Genomic DNA, 16,075 nt, shown 5'->3' with positions numbered 1-16,075 from the left:
CTGTCTTTCTCTGATCAGGTATTAATTTGTTGAGACTTTAAATGTGAAAACAATGGTTTTTAAAAAGTGGCATTTCTCAGAGCCATAGCATCCCAAGGCTTACATAGTATGGGTTGAAATAACTGCTATATGGAAATAGCTGCAGCTCGTCAACTCTACTGAAATTAAATTATATTTTAAAAATATGAAAGAAATACGGAACAAATTCTAAAGATATTTTCTCTGTTATTTTTTCTAATCTTTTACCAGTCTATTAAGAAGAGCAAGAGTAAGGAAACTAATAAATTCCAGCCAGTGCATAACTTCGTAATTAACTGATGCACTCGTAGGAGCTGTACCAACTAGATACTGTTGAAACTGGTGCATTAAAAAAAGAAGCATATAGATACCCAGACTATGCCCTCTAAATTCAGTTTAATTCTCATTCCATATAGTTTAAATATAAAATCACCCTATGTTTGAATCACAGGAATAACTAGAGTTTTTATTTAAACATATTTTTACATTTTCCAATACAACCAGATATACAGGTATTTATTTGCCTTACTGTTGTGCAGGATCTCAGCGAATCAGTGATAGTGACATCTCAGATTATGATGTTGATGATGGTATTGGAGTAGTTCCTCCAGGTGCGTGGGTGAAGAGCATGATCCTGCTTCTTTTTGCTGTTCCTTCCCTCCTCCCCCTCTAATTTTCCAGACTCCTGCAGGATGCTGGTTTTGGAGATTGTATTATGGAGAAAACAGTATGACTAGTTACTCTGTGGTGTCTTTCCTTCTAAATTAAATTAAAATGTACTTTTATTTACTCATTAATATTTTTGTTTAGATGTGACTGTTTGGATTTTGCATTAGATGATTCAAAGCTGTTTGTTTGTTACTTCACAATGCTCTAAGCATAAGTGAAACTACAATTTTAATTCTAAGAATTCAATTAAAATACTAATTAAAATTTCAATATCCATTGCATTTTTTTTATTTTGCTTCTTGCTTGAAACCCAGATATAATGCAATCCTCCATGGAATATATTTAAAATGCATGGTTGCAAATTAAAATGCATGTGGCATGGCTATATCTTTTATACTTTTCATAAGTATTCATGAATTATCATTACCGTAAATGTGCATAAATGTATAAATATAGAGAGAGAATATCTTGATCCCACTTTAGGGTAGCACCCTTTGTATATTCAATAAACTAAAACATTGGGGCATATTTTAGATACCATACCTTAAGTATATTTCATTGGCAGTTGCCACAAATCACAAGATTAAAACTCCCATTCATAACAGACTAGTAAAGAGTTGCTGTTTACCCACCCAAGCTAAATCAGGTTTTCTATGTAAAAGTTACTTGTGAAAGTTACTGAACATACTAAAAATGTGGTAGTATTTGAAAAGTTCTCCCTATTAATCTATGATTAAAATAACCTACAAACAGCAGTTATTCATTGCATTTTTGCCATTTGTGTGAAATATCACTGCATTGCTGAATGGGCTAAACTCTGCTCTCATTTACATCAGTGCAAAGCAATAGTACTTTAATAGGGTTGTGCCTGAGTAATCAAGAAGAGAATTTGTCCCAATATCCGTAGCACTAGTATTATGTTTAATGGAGTGATTTTCTTCATTCTTTCATCAAATAAAATAGAAAAATATTTTAAATAAAATGATTTCCATCATTTTTTCACATTACTTTTTTTCCTTTTGCAGATGGGGGTACAGATATTGGCATGTGTAATCCCTTACTCATCTCTAAGGCTGCACTATTCCTTATTTAAACTATATGGGGCTTTTCACTTACCAGTTCATTCTGGGAAACAATTCCCCATCTGCAATGACCTATCTTCCATCCCACAAAGCAGTCTTTCAAAATGTATATGACAACAGCACTCATTGAAATAGATTTTCAAAGGCTCAAATAGCACTTAGATGCCTAAGTCCCACTGAAAGTCATTAGGAGTTCATGCAAACCCATTTTACTAGCTGATCTGACAGAGACCAAGTTAACTGGCCTTCAAAACTTAATGTGTATAACTTGTTTAATTCCTTTGACATTTGTCAGATATGGGTGAGAGAAACTGTAGAGTTGGTTTCTTTCTAGTTTCTGTCTGGAAGAAATCTCTGTGTAGATATATATGTGAAGTTACATGCTTTACTACATTTATGCAAGCAGCCAGAGCTCTTAAGAAAGGGCAAATTTTATAAATGAAAAAAAAATGGTCTGATAAAGGAAGGTGCAATGCTAAACTTATATTAAGATACACAAGTTAGAATTAAACAGCAAGTGAGACTCAATTCTGCTGCTGCGGGTGGAAAACATCGTCATTGTTATGCGTCAATCTCAGATTGCCTGAGAAGCTAAGTCCCCAAATTATTTTTAAACATAACTTTCACACATGCAGTATCAGATGGCTGTTGGGTTGGAGACATCTGTGAAGTGATAACAAGATAATTAAACAAAAGCGAAAGAATGTGTGTGTGTAAGGTATGGTCCTGATGTGAGTCTTTTTGCTACACTTTTCTTTTTTCTCTTTCCATCTTTTAATATTTGATTCTCTGATTTGGTGCAGTTCTAATGGCATCCAAAGTTAACATTTGAAACTTGCTATTAGACAATCTACAAGTGAGGAAAAACAATTAAGGTCCCATATTTTGTTGCTTTATCCTAACTTGTTCTTTTTTAAAAAAAAGATTTACAAATGATTTATTCCAGGCTTTGAAACAGTATATCATGTGTGTGGAATCAAATATATATTTAGCAGAAATACAATATCAGATGGCCATAAGGTTCATTAAAAGTTTCTAGATAGATAACTGACATTAAATGACTGCCATTAACATAATGGATCACTCCCTCCTTGAAGAAATTCTTGCTTTCGTGGTCTCTTCCTATCTCTCCAGTCTCATTTTTCTATCTCTTGGGAGTTCCTCCTTCTTTTCTGCCTTAAGTCTTTCAGGATTCTGCCCTTTCATTGAGCAAGCTCATCTAGTCACACATCAGCTCCTGCCTCTATGTTGATAATTTACACTGAATCCAGAGGAAAAACTCTCATTATCTTTAATGAGGCCAGGATTTCACACTATCGCTAAACCCCAAACTACTTCACTTCATTCAGATTAGACTGTACACTTGCTTGTTCAACATCTCTTCCTGGAAATCCCATTGCCAAATTTTTTAAGACTGGATACTGCCAGCCTTACTCACACTGAGTAAGCAGTATCTTGCTTCCTTAGTAGTGCCATTGACTACAGTAGGACTCGACTGGGATTAAGGTCTCCTCAGCATGAGTAAGGGTGGCATAATCTAGCCTATAATGTGTAAGAAAATTGAATTTATTTTTTTCCTTCCAAGGCCTCTTTGTCCCTTTGCTACCTCAGTGGTTACATTATCAACTATGTTGTTGTTATGGTAATTATGAAGCTCTATGCTAAAGTTATTCTTACCATTGTTAATTGTTTCTTGGTGTTGAAGTAACAATGCCAAAGTACTACAGAATAGGGGAAAGTGTTGTTTTAAGGGAGCTGCCATCTTTGTACGTTACACATTTTTGTAGTATTAAACATCTCAGAATCATGTGAATACAGAACCTGTGTTGACTTTTAAAAAATATAACACAGTTGTTCAAAAGGAATTTCTCTTTCCACTCTGTTGCTAAAGCAGGAGTTCAGATTGTTCCTTGCCATAGCTAATGATTTCTCCAAAATCTAAGCATTCAGTCAGGTATGCCATGTGCTCAATTGTTGCATGAAATTGCAAACTCTGTGAACCTTTGGTTTGTATATTGCATAGCAGGGTATCCACAGTCCTTTGGGGGGATTTTGGTACTTCCATAATGTAAATATTGAAGAAGAACAAAAATTATATGCTGAATACTACTCTTGATAGTTAAATGAACAAGAAGCTGCTGCTCAAGTATTTTTGTTTGGAAATGTTGATAAAACAATTTTTAAAATTGGACAAACATTCTGATAATGATTTTTAATTCTAAACAATTTTTAAAAAATTTTACTTAGCAAACCATTTGCTGTTCACTCATATTATTCACAGGAAAATTACTTAAACAGTATCTGTGGTATCCAATTATTATGTTTAATGTAATGTCAATACTTTTATGTTCGTTGCAATAAGGGTGACTCTGGTCCGGTTTACTTAGAACTCAGCTGAAACTGGCTCGAGGGACATCTCTTTACCTCAGGGATGCTTTTCTGTTCCTTACCAGCTGCTTCTCCCATTCATGGTGGGCAAGTAGTTTAGATGAAAATAACCTAAATTGCTTCGATTTCATAAAACAAACACTGAATGGGGTTGGGGTTCACAGTGTAGAACAATTACCATGTCACTTGAAGAAGTGACCTCCAGTGAGCAGTAATACTTAAGGCATTAGATTTTAGGTAATATCCCCCAATTCAGGTGACTTGTTGAAGCCCCCCCTCCCCAGGGATATCCCAATATGCACCCAAACTCCTCTCAGTTTCTCTGCCTCTATACATATACACACATTACATTTAAAGGTAATGCTAGTAATTAATCCTGGCTGCATGACATTTCAGGATTTACAAAGGCTAAATGACTACTTGAAAATCTTGTAATCATTTAGATGTGCTTTCCTGGAAAGACCAACCATTACCTGCATGTTTGCAGACCCAGATCCTTTCTGTCTAACATCATTTTGTTGCACTTTTACCAGTAGGTTATAGATCTAATACTAGAGAAAGTAGATCTACAACGTTAACTGTGCCAGAACAGCAAAGAACAACACATCATCGTTCACGATCTGTATCTCCTCACCGTGGTGATGATCAGGGCAGGACCCGTTCACGTTTACCAAATGTGCCATTACAGAGGTAGGGTTCACAAGTTAGCAACATTAGTTACTGAAACACTTTGGTGATTCAAAATTTGTGTAACCAAGCAGAGGTTCTATGTCACTTTCATCTGATTGAACTCTTCATTATTTTTCACAGTGTATTACTTTTTCTTCATGTGTTAGTTTAATATTGAAGCATATAAATTGTTTGAAGCCTATCACATCCTTAATCCTCTATTTAAAGCACCCATCAAGTTACTTCCTTGTTAATTGCAATACTGTAACCCTAATCTTTCCTTACCTGACATCCTCCCTACTGTTTATCATTTTGGTCATTGTGTTATATCTAAAATTTAGATTGGAAGCTTTTTCAGGTAGAGACCATGCCTTTTGTGAGTCCACTATGTGTGCTATAAATAATAAATAAAATATACCATTAATAACCATGAATGAACTGATTTTGCAAGTAAGAGTAATCTGAAGTTACCAATTCCTACAAATTACATTCTAAGATTCTTTTTATGGGATTTGTTTAGTTAGAGAGAGAACAATAAAATACCAAATGATATTTAACGTAAGATATATTTCAGAGAACAATGATAACATTTAGACTGGCTATAAAGTTAAGTATATAGTTCCTGTATGTGTAACTTCTGGTAGGCAACATGTAATGAATAAGTGAATCTCTTTTGTTTTTTTCCTGCTTTACATTCATAAAAATGTGTTGTGTGCTTTACATTTTCAGATGTAGATATTGCCAGGGTTGGTAGACTCAAAACTTGACTAACCTCCTTCATTTCTCTGTATAGAGGAAGGGAGAGGAGAGGGAGCTTCTCTGAACCTCTCTTGAAACCCGTAGCCTCATCCACTCATTCTCAGTTTTCACTCCTCTGTCCTCTGGAGGTGTCTACACTAGAAATCTTGGTACCTGCAATAGAGCAACAGCTAGCAATACTGCAGTTATACTTGGTAGTAGCCACTAATGTAAACAGGGCTCATGCATTTTGACATGATGGTAAAAAAATGATAGAGCCCTATTCATATGATTGTTTAAATACAATAGTAGTATTGATGCTGACAGCTACTGTAACAAGGATACATGTTCTAGTGTAGCCAAGGCTTGTGTTGCAGATAACATCCCTTGGATCATAGATGAGTATAAGAGACTTTCTTCAGCGCCAATCACATGCTGGCTCCAGAATTACTTAATCCAGAGTGGCACTAGATTCTCCATCTCATCCAAGTGAACTAACTGCAAAGGTGCCAGCCAGTCTTTCCTGGCCTTACAGTGGGAGACTGAGTTGCACTTAAGAAATGTGTTCCTCCACAGCACAGGCTATGAGGCCGACCCCTCTTTTTATTCCTCACACCTAGCTGAAAGGCCATACAACCTTTCACTTCCCTTTTAGAAAACGAAGTTTGAGTTCTTCTTGGAAAAACAGTCAGGTACTTTCAGTCTGTCAGCAAAACAATGAAACTCAGTATAAACATATGGCTTGATTCACTCCCACTGGCACAGTGCATCTTGGTCCCTCCTATAAGAGTTGCAGTTACTGCCCCTAATGAGGGGGAAGAGGCAGGAATCAGCCCTTCAAATGATCAGTGGTATTTCCACTGCTGCTTTCCCTCAGGAATTTCACCATAGGAAGAGAACTTTTAGGTCAGACTCCGTAGCAGGTCAGAAACTTCTGGAAGATGTACAGTCACAGCCCCTTCCTTGCAGTGCCACACGCTTTAGGGATAGTGCAGACTACCTGTGGTCTACCATGTCCCACCCTAACCCTTGCTGAAGGGTAGTCACAGACACTTCTTTCTGCTGCAAGGACTTTCCACTGACCAGGGTCCACAGCCCGGGACTCTGCCTTTGGAAACCTAGGTATGAAACTATAAAACCATAAACTTCAAAATGAATTCTTGCTAACTATTCTCCAAATACAGGAACATGTCCCCCATTAACATTGCTGAGTTCTGTGTTCACAAAGAATTTAATTCTAAAAAAGGTAAAAAATACTGTTACCCATGCTAAATGAGGGTTTTTTTCCCAAAGAGCTAATATTTTTGAAAAGTCATACATTAAGGAGAAATCTTCCAGCAGGCAACTTGTAACCTTGTAACCTGTTAAACTGTGTTAACTATGGGGAGAAGAAAACCATCATACAAATATGTATTATATAAACACTTCTAGGAGTTTAGATGAAATTCATCAAATGAGAAGATCACGTTCTCCAACTAGACACCATGATGCCTCCCGAAGTCCAGTTGATCGCAGGTCCAGAGAAATGGATAGTCAGTATTTGTCAGATCACGAAAGGTATGTTTTCAACTTAAACTTATGAACGTGTATAGAAGTGTCTTTGTCTTTTTGGCTAGTGTTTGAATGTACTTATTTGAATGCACATTTGGGTTAATGGGAAAGGGGAAAGGAATGGTCATAACTGACAAGAACAATCATGATTACAACACTAGGGGAGAAAAAGTGCTTTTATCAGTATTAGGCAACAGATAAGGAATAGGTTCTATATTCATACTGAAAATAATTTTTGTAGCATAGAATATGAAAAGAGGGAGGAAGAATAAACCAGGAATTTTGCCTTGTTTATACATAGAAATCATAGGAACAAATTTTGGTGCAGTACTTGGAAACATAATGGTGACTCTGGTTGTTCATATTTGTAGGTCACTTACTTATTTTGTGGGAAAACGGCATATAGCTAAATCATAGTGGTCTATATTCTGCTACCCTTACTTTGTCAATAGTCCTATCAGTGTGAGTAAGGGTGACAAAATCAGTTCCGGTGTTACTATTTTAAAATGATTCCTCAAGCCTACTAATAACAATGCCATCTGTAGTAGGGTGAAGAAATGGGAGAAGGGAATAAAACTGCAAATATTTCTGGAACTTTTGTCCGGTTTTGAAGCAACATATTAATTTAATAGCAAATGGCCTCTGGAGTGATCCCTAATTCAGTTTTGTATATGATCTTGCCTTTTCAAATTTTAAATGAGATAACTTACATCTAGGCATTAATACGTGTTGTTGATAGTTTTAATTTCTTGAGACTTGTTTTACCATGGCATACAATAAAAGTAGGCAAGAAATATGTACAGAATTGTATAAGTTGGATTGTACCACTGATTTTCTTCTTAGAGGTGAATTGAAATGCTTTTTAATCATAAAAAAATCAATTTTACAGTTAAGATGCTAACACTGCAGTGTTTTCCACTTTATATGTATGTTTCATTTTATTCTTTATTGTAAAGTAGTTATGTACTCAATATACATATTTTTATTGAACACTTCCCTTAGTATTCTTCCTCATAAGTAGAGGTTGAAAGGGAGTGGGGGACATTCAAGGGTGACTCATATTCCTAGGTGCAAATTTAGACAATAAAAGTATATGCAAAATATCCCACAGTCAAAAGCAAAAATCCTGACTGTGTTCTTGGACCATCTCGTCCCTTCCTGCTTGGATGGAAGGGCTTTGGGGTTCTGCTCTGATGCTGTCTGAAGCAAAAGCCATCAGAGCAGAGTCAAGGGAGGGGTGCTGCTGGGGTGGGACTCTGACTGAGGAAAGAGAGTTTTCTATTCTCCTCTGCTTGCTTTGAGAAGCCAGCTTTTGATGGATAAATGGGGGGGTGGGTGGGTGTTGCTATCCTGAGGGCCCCCTGTACCTTTGCCAGGAGTTTCTTCTCCCAGAGACAGCAGCTGCAACAGTCTTGTTTCACTCCCACCCCTAAATAAAATTCTGTTGTCCAGCTATTCTAAAAGGAGGACAGGAGACACTTGATATGGTTTTAATCAGGCCACAACTTCATTATTAGATGTCTGAGACTACCTGGCAGATAAACCTATACAGGTAACTCCATGTTCATTCAATAGCTGTCCAGAGGCTTCCTCCAGCCCCCCTTCATTTTCCATCCAGGTGCTCCAGCTAACCCTTGCTGGGACCTTACCATTCCCCCCCCTCCAATGAGAGATACAGTGTGCTATAAGGAAGTGGGTTTGGCTCCCTCCCCTCTCCCACTCTTTTAACCAATACCTCCTTTTTAAATCCTTTACAAAGCCATTTATCTGGTCACTGTATCCCTTCCCTATGGAGTACCTGCCCTGGGCATCCGCCCCACATGTACATAACGCATTGCAACATCATAGCCTAACTCCCTTTCCTACTCACCATAACAAAGCCTTCCCTGAACCCACTGTGGGGAAGGAGAAAAACCTCTCCACTCAACCTAGGCCAATCTGGTGGTGAGGGAAAAATTCCTTCCCAGCCCCCCTGGAAAGAAGCAGCTAGTGCAATGCCCACAGCAGGTCCTGACCAAACCTGGTATTTTGCCATCTCAAGGGGAGGGGAGGGAAGGTGGGTGCCGCTTAGCTTGGTCTGGGGAAAAGGGGCTGCACCTACCAGGCTTGCCCCTATTCAACTCCCCAGGCCTTCTGGTACCTGGGGATGAGTCAGCATCACCACGCTGACCCATTCCTCTTTTTGCAGCGGTTTCTGAGCCCCTCTCCCTCCCCATCCTCCACCCCCATAAAGCACTATTCCCCTTTCCCTGGCAAGCTGGATAATGCCTCCCCCTGCTTAAGGTGCACTGCAGTCATTTCAGAAAGCACTATACAACGCTTGTTTATTTATCTCTAGTGGCGGGTCCCATGAGAACCACAAACTTATCAATGAGTAATACAGGCGTCTTAAGGGGGAGCCTGTTGCAGTTACTACCACGGAAGAAGATTAAGAATTTAAAGAACCTTTATTTGATATGCTCTTGCAATAAGTTCACCCATTTACAGAAGTCCTCATCAAAATCCATACCTGCTGCCAGCTGTCTAATATAACATCTACTGGAAAGGAATGGATAGATCCATAGAAGTTCCTACTATCCCCATGCCTGAAATAATCTACAATTATTAACTGCATCTGATCATACCCCTACAAATTGTTACTAGTTATTTATTTGTATTATGGTAGCACCCAAATCAATACTGGATATTCCTGGTCATAACCTTCATAATCTTTGTTCAGGAATTTCAGATGTTATTTTTAAATTATTATGAAGGAGCAATAACAGAGAGTCCTTAGATTTAGGAAGGTGAATCATGACCTCATATAAAATTCCAGCTGGAGGATTGTTCAGCAACAAGTTGTGATATATTTCCAACAGAACTGGGCTTGTCTGCACTGCTATTTTTTTTTTTTTAATAAAAAATTACCGGGGAAAGCTATCTAGCCTGGTGTCATAATTCTGACTGCTGTGAATTCAGGTATCATTATCTGATTCTCAGTGAAATAGGTCTCTCAGTGTTATATTCCATCAATTTGTTTATAAAGAAGATGTGGTAATCTCCATGTTCATATACATAATCTAGTATCTCTTTCAAAAAATCTTTTCTAGAGGAATACATTTTTCTGTAAATGTGTCAAAAATATCATTAATTATGAGAATATTAATACCTTACCAGTACGATTTATTTTTCAATTTGAGGAAATAATTAGAATTGTATTCCATATGTATTTGCTATTTTATATTCGATGCATGGGTGTGTTTTATATCACTATTTTCAATAGGCCAAATCTTGAGGTCCTTGATAGGCAAACTTTGACTGAATGAAGACAGAGTAAATATTGAGCAAGAACTTTAAGATTTGACCTACAATCCAAATTCACTTCCATTTCTGCCTCTGGATTTCATTAGTGCATCTCCTATAACAGGTTTCAGGGGGGTAGCCGTGTTAATCTGTATCAGCAAAAACAACGAGGAGTCCTGTGGCACCTCAGAAACTAACACATTTATTTGGGCATAAGCTTTTGTGGGCTATAACCTACTTCATAGCCCATGAAAATTTATGCCCAAATAAATTTGTTAGTCTCTAAGGTGCCACAAGGACTTCTCATTGTTTCTCCTATAACATTGTATGTTGTCTCTGGGTCTGTCTACACTGCAGTTAAAAACCTGCAGCTGGCCCATGACCCTAACTCTGGCTTGTGGGGCTCATGCTAAGGGGCTTTTTAACTACAGTGTAGACCTTCAGGCTTATGCTGGGGCCCAGGCTCTAGGACCCTGCAAAGTGGAAGGGTCCCAGAGTTTGGACTGCGTCCTGAGCCCGAATGTCTACACCACAATTAAACAACCCCTTAGCCCGAGCCCAGTGAACCCAAGTCAACTGGCACAGGCCAGCTGCAGGCGTCTAGTTGCAGTGTAGACATACCCTCTGATAACTAAGCCGTGATGGTCCTGCATCCTTACAGTGCTTTGGCTTTTGTAATGTCCTCAACTCCTTCAAGAGAAACACAGAATCCTTTGTGTGTACAAGAAATAAAAGGAATTTTATTTTCAGTTACTTTGTTTTAAATTATATTGTATTTATTTGTAATTTGGAAGTCTACACATAAATTCTACTAATGATATGAGATATTAAATAGTTTTATTGTTCTTTCCTTTTAAGAAAAACAATTCAGTTCACCTTTAACATATTTTGTTGCATCAAAATCAGGCCTGTAGTTCCAGATGCAAATTTAAATCTCACATGTGGATTGCAAGCCGTGATTTTGATTTCCCTGGTTTATTATATTACATAAATATTGCTTATGATATACCAGTTTCCATAGTGAAATTTATAGTTTAATGACAATATAAAGCATGAAAGTAACTGATCATTTTGCCACCTTGCATAATTTTTATATCTTTTCTCTCTCTGTTACCATAGTACTTCATATGATTCTTTGATTCTTTTTAAATGATGCATCTTCATGAACTTTAGCTTCACTTTGGTGTCAATAACAATAAGGAGATTCTGGGACTTCTCTTTGTGATTTCCACTGAAGTGCAGATACTCACAAAAATCACTAAAGGGACATACTGTTATCACAATCATGTTTATTAAAGATAGAAATGATTAATTTACAGTAGCTATATTGTTGGCTGTAGCACTTGGCTCTTGTAATATACTGCTGGTTGCAATAATGGAATAAGTAGACTGTAAAATAGAAATGGTTAGAAAGGAGATTTTGATAACTGATTAACACATTTTCTATTTCTGTAAGGGGATGTATAACAAAATATTGCAATCCAAAAGCTTTAGATCAGAATTTACATTTGTATAAACTTAATATTTTAGTGGACAAATATTTTTCTTTTCACCAAAATGATGAGTTGATGCTCCTTACACTGTATTCACTAGAGCATAAAACTACATTTATAACTCCCCACCACTCCTCAGCGCACACACAGTCTTGTCTGGGTTCAAAAAAATGGAGGTTCTATAATTCCATTTTTATTATCATGCTGCCATGTTTTAATAAATACCTACTTCAAGAACTAGAAGATTGCCATAGCAATGTAATTTGATAAAGAATCCTGTCAATTTTTAATATTAAAATCTCTAAAGTAACTTCAAAATTATTAAAAAAAAAAAAAAAAAAGACAAAATTAGATGTCCACTTAAAAGTATTATCTGAATATATAGTTGTCATAGGTACTTTATTGCTTACATTTTAGAGCAGCATTGTAATTTGTTTTGGTTTGAACACTATCAAGACAGCTATCTCAGTGTGAGCTTTCTGGTTTCTTTTTTTTATGTTTTCGTTTGCATATCATTTGCATAACTCATGTCATCTAATGCTTCATATTTATATCTGTTTCACTCACCATCCATCCTGTCTGTGCAGTGAGCTTCTTATGCTGCCCAGAGCAAAACGAGGAAGAAGTGCAGAGTGCCTACATACCACCAGGTAAATACAGGAATTCAATGACCATGATTTCTTATGGTTAGTTTCTGTGTACTTCACTAGCCCAATCATTTCCTTTAGCTTTATTAATATTACAGTAAGTAATGGACACTGTTTTCTTAACACGTAACTGAATTGTCATTTAATTATTTTCTTTTTTAAAAAGAACTGATCAAGATTTTTACATATGTTTGTTTACTTTGATAGTTATGATTAGAGTAGTTGAAAGCCTAGTGGTAAAATGAGTGTCAACAGTCACATTTGAAATTAAATAATACAGATATTTTTGCAGCATATAATTTTGTGGTAAATTACCTGTCTAGTCAGAAAAGGCCTGATTTTCAAATGCACGGCAGTATTATTGTGGTTTTATAAAGTTTCTTTTGGTTTTTTGGATTTTTTTATGGTTGTTTGATTTCTTTCCTTTGTTATTATGTAAAATTAATAAATACTTCTTGTGTTTTGACGACAAACTTGAAGAAAATTCCTCACAAGATCACATGACTAGATAAACAAAGGTTGCATATCATTGTGCTTCACCTTATAACTCTCACTTGGGTATGTCTACACTGCAAAAAAAATACCAGTGACAGCAAGTCTTAGTGCCCAGGTCTACAGACTTGGACTCACATGGCTTGCACTATGGCACTACAGTTAGCAGCGTAGATGTTTCTCCTTAGGCTCTGAAACCTGGCAACTCGGTGGGTCTCAGAGCCTGAGCTCCAGCCTGAGCGGGAATGTTGATTCTGCTATTTTGTAATGGAGCATGAGCCCTGCAAGCCCAAGTCTGTGGAGCCAAGTCTGTAAATCCAGGCTTTGAAACTTGCTGATGTGGTTTGTGTGGTTGGTTGGTTTTTGCAGAGTAGATGTATCCATTGTTTCCTACCTTCCATTTAGAATTTCAGTTTTGGCTTTGTCTATGCTGGGCCCTGCTAGGGCATTTCCCACCTTTGAATTGATAAATGCGCTATATTCTGTGAGGACTCCAAATCCCAGAGACTGCAATACTCCACATTGACTCCAGGCTCCAGTAGGTCCTACAGCACTCAAGAAGAAAGGACACAGCACTAGTGTGGGGCTGAACCCCAAATTTAAATTATTCTGTAGGGAGACGGACCTTCAGTGAAGTAATGGGACTGCTTATGTGTTTAAGTTAAACATATAAGTAAATATTTGTAGGATCAGGGCTTGTAACATCTGAATTAATTTTTAATGCTTTTGCAACATGAGGCAATATTTCATACCTCAGAGAAGAGGTATGAAATCTTTAATTTTGGTATCTCCCTGGATTCCCATTTGGAAGATTTTGTTTAATTAAAATTTTTTAAATCAGGAAACTACTCTTTAGAGCCTAATTAGAGCATACTGGTGATGAGAGTACACAGGCTACCTGAAAGCAGTTAGAAATCCCTGAAACTTCTTTTTACATTTTAAACTGGAAGCCATTTATTCTGAATCCATGTAATAAGGAATGACTTCATGCCATTTAGCAGACAGTGCAAACATTTTACTTTCTAAACAAATAAGTCCATAAATCAAAAGGTTAGATACTTTGGCAATGTGTCATACTGTATCTGCTGAGAGGTTGTTTTATGTACTCGTTGTCTACTCAGACTCTGGTGTAACACAATGATGAATCACATTAACTGATGCACCATTGTGTTACACCAGATTTACACCAATTCATTATTGTAATCTCAATGGAATTACACTGATATAAAATTTGAGTAACACCCTGGTGAATCGGGTGCTTGATTTCCAATTTCCCTGGGATAAGAAATATCTGTGGCCATATTGAAAAACTGTGTCTTTCTATGTATTCAGCTTGAATCCTATAGCTCATTATGCACTCTATAGACAGAAAGATCTAAGGACCAGATTTAATGGAGGACACTGATTTACAGCAACTGGGAATCTGGGGAGAGTCTCTAGCAGAGATGGGCCAAAACTGAACTTTTTACATCATCTAACACCCAAACCCATGGTGAGCTTTTGTGGTTGGTATAAGAAGGAACCAGGATTAAACCACCCCATGGGAGCCCTACACCTAAAGTTTCCCATCTCATTTCAACCCTTGTTTCCACATATTGCTAAAGGTTGGGTCCAGATACATCTTCACTCTGACACCCTTTCCTAAATTTTGGAGCTTTCAAAAATATGGAATCCTGATGTGAACCATTCTTGGGATTGGAAAAACAAAACCTACCCGATCAATTTTTGTGAAAGAAAAACAAAACCCAATCTCACCAGCCTACCTCTGGTCATATACCACAGAAATTAAATAAAAATCTGGAAAAAACATTGACTTAAGTGTAAAAATTGAAGAAAAAGTGTAGTCACAGTTTATTCCCATGCTTTTGTTACATTAGATCAGGGATCGGCAACCTTTGGCATGCGGGCCAGTTTGTTTACCTGCCGCATCCGCAGGTTCGACTGATTGCGGCTCCCACTGGCTGTGATTCGCCGCTCCAGGCCAATGGAAGCTGTGGGAAGCGGTGCGGGCTGTGGGAGCCGCAATCAGCTGAACCTGCAGACGTGGTAGGTAAACAAACCGGCCTGGCCCGCCAGGGTGCTTACCTTGCTGGGCCGCATTGCAAAGGTTGCCGATCCCTGCATTAGATAGTGATCACTTTAATTCAGATCTAAAATTTGTCTAAACAAATTGGTTATTAGTAAGCAAAGAAAAATATTTTTCTGATCTAATTTTAAGAGTACTGAGGCATTTTCAATTTTATTTTATTTTTGTTAGGATAAATTGGCAGCACTTTCTACAATCTTTGTATATCTATTTCTATTTCTCCTCTTCTGGTGACATTTATAAATATAAGTGTCATTGTGTGCATTCAACTCTATTGTAGATGGTACAGTTATGAGAACTAAGGAAAACATGTATGTACTTTTGTACTCACAAACTGTTTGTTAGTAAAAGTTTAGGTCAGTACTCTCTAAATTTTACTTAATCTTAGAAATTAGGATTGGAAAAGACCCTGTAAAACCATGCAGTCCAATGCACTACTGGTCTGCAGGATTGTTCCCTACACAATTATTTTCACAAATTTGTCCAGGATAGTTTTAATTGTCCAGGTCTCATCAATGATAGTGGAGGGATGAACTTATGGTTAGGTTCTGTTACACTGTATAATACTTAGAAAGTATTATATAGTTTACAAGAACTTCAGCATCAGTGCAACTGTTCCATTAAAGTTCATTTCAAATTTAAACTATTATCATTAGAAAAGAACGGCAGGCTAACTTTCGGTGACTGAGGAAGCCCGTGCTTCAGTGTTTCAACATTTAATAAATCATTTCAGTCCCTGCTTCTCTTTTGTTCCTGGCCCCCTTTCTTTTTATGTCAGCTTCATGGGACCATGCAGCTCCTGTTCCTTCACGTTCCTCTTCTGGCCTTTCTTTTTTCAGCTCCCACTTCTGCATCTCTTTGTCTCTTTCTGAGTCTGTATTTGCTCCTTTCCCCTTACAGATCATCAATTACTTTAAAATGGCTGAGTTACAAATATTTGAAATTCTCACTTAGTTCTTA

At 37.2% G+C, this 16,075-nt stretch overlaps 1 protein-coding gene across 1 annotated transcript in view; it reads left to right on the top strand.

The window, feature by feature from the left end:
* The window catches only part of RIMS1 (regulating synaptic membrane exocytosis 1), a gene marked incomplete in the record, with an annotated part of 487,692 nt that overhangs the window by 308,380 nt on the left and 163,237 nt on the right, over positions 1-16,075 (top strand). The window contains 4 exon segments of the mRNA XM_034766209.1: positions 558-629; positions 4,691-4,847; positions 6,996-7,121; positions 12,478-12,540. Of these exon segments, the coding sequence (XP_034622100.1) occupies positions 558-629; positions 4,691-4,847; positions 6,996-7,121; positions 12,478-12,540 (418 nt within the window).

The sequence above is a fragment of the Trachemys scripta genome, chromosome 3 (assembly GCF_013100865.1).
Source record: "Trachemys scripta elegans isolate TJP31775 chromosome 3, CAS_Tse_1.0, whole genome shotgun sequence".
Taxonomy (NCBI): domain Eukaryota; kingdom Metazoa; phylum Chordata; order Testudines; family Emydidae; genus Trachemys; species Trachemys scripta.
Note: the sequence above shows the minus strand (reverse complement) of the source record. Positions and strands in the feature narration are given on the sequence as shown.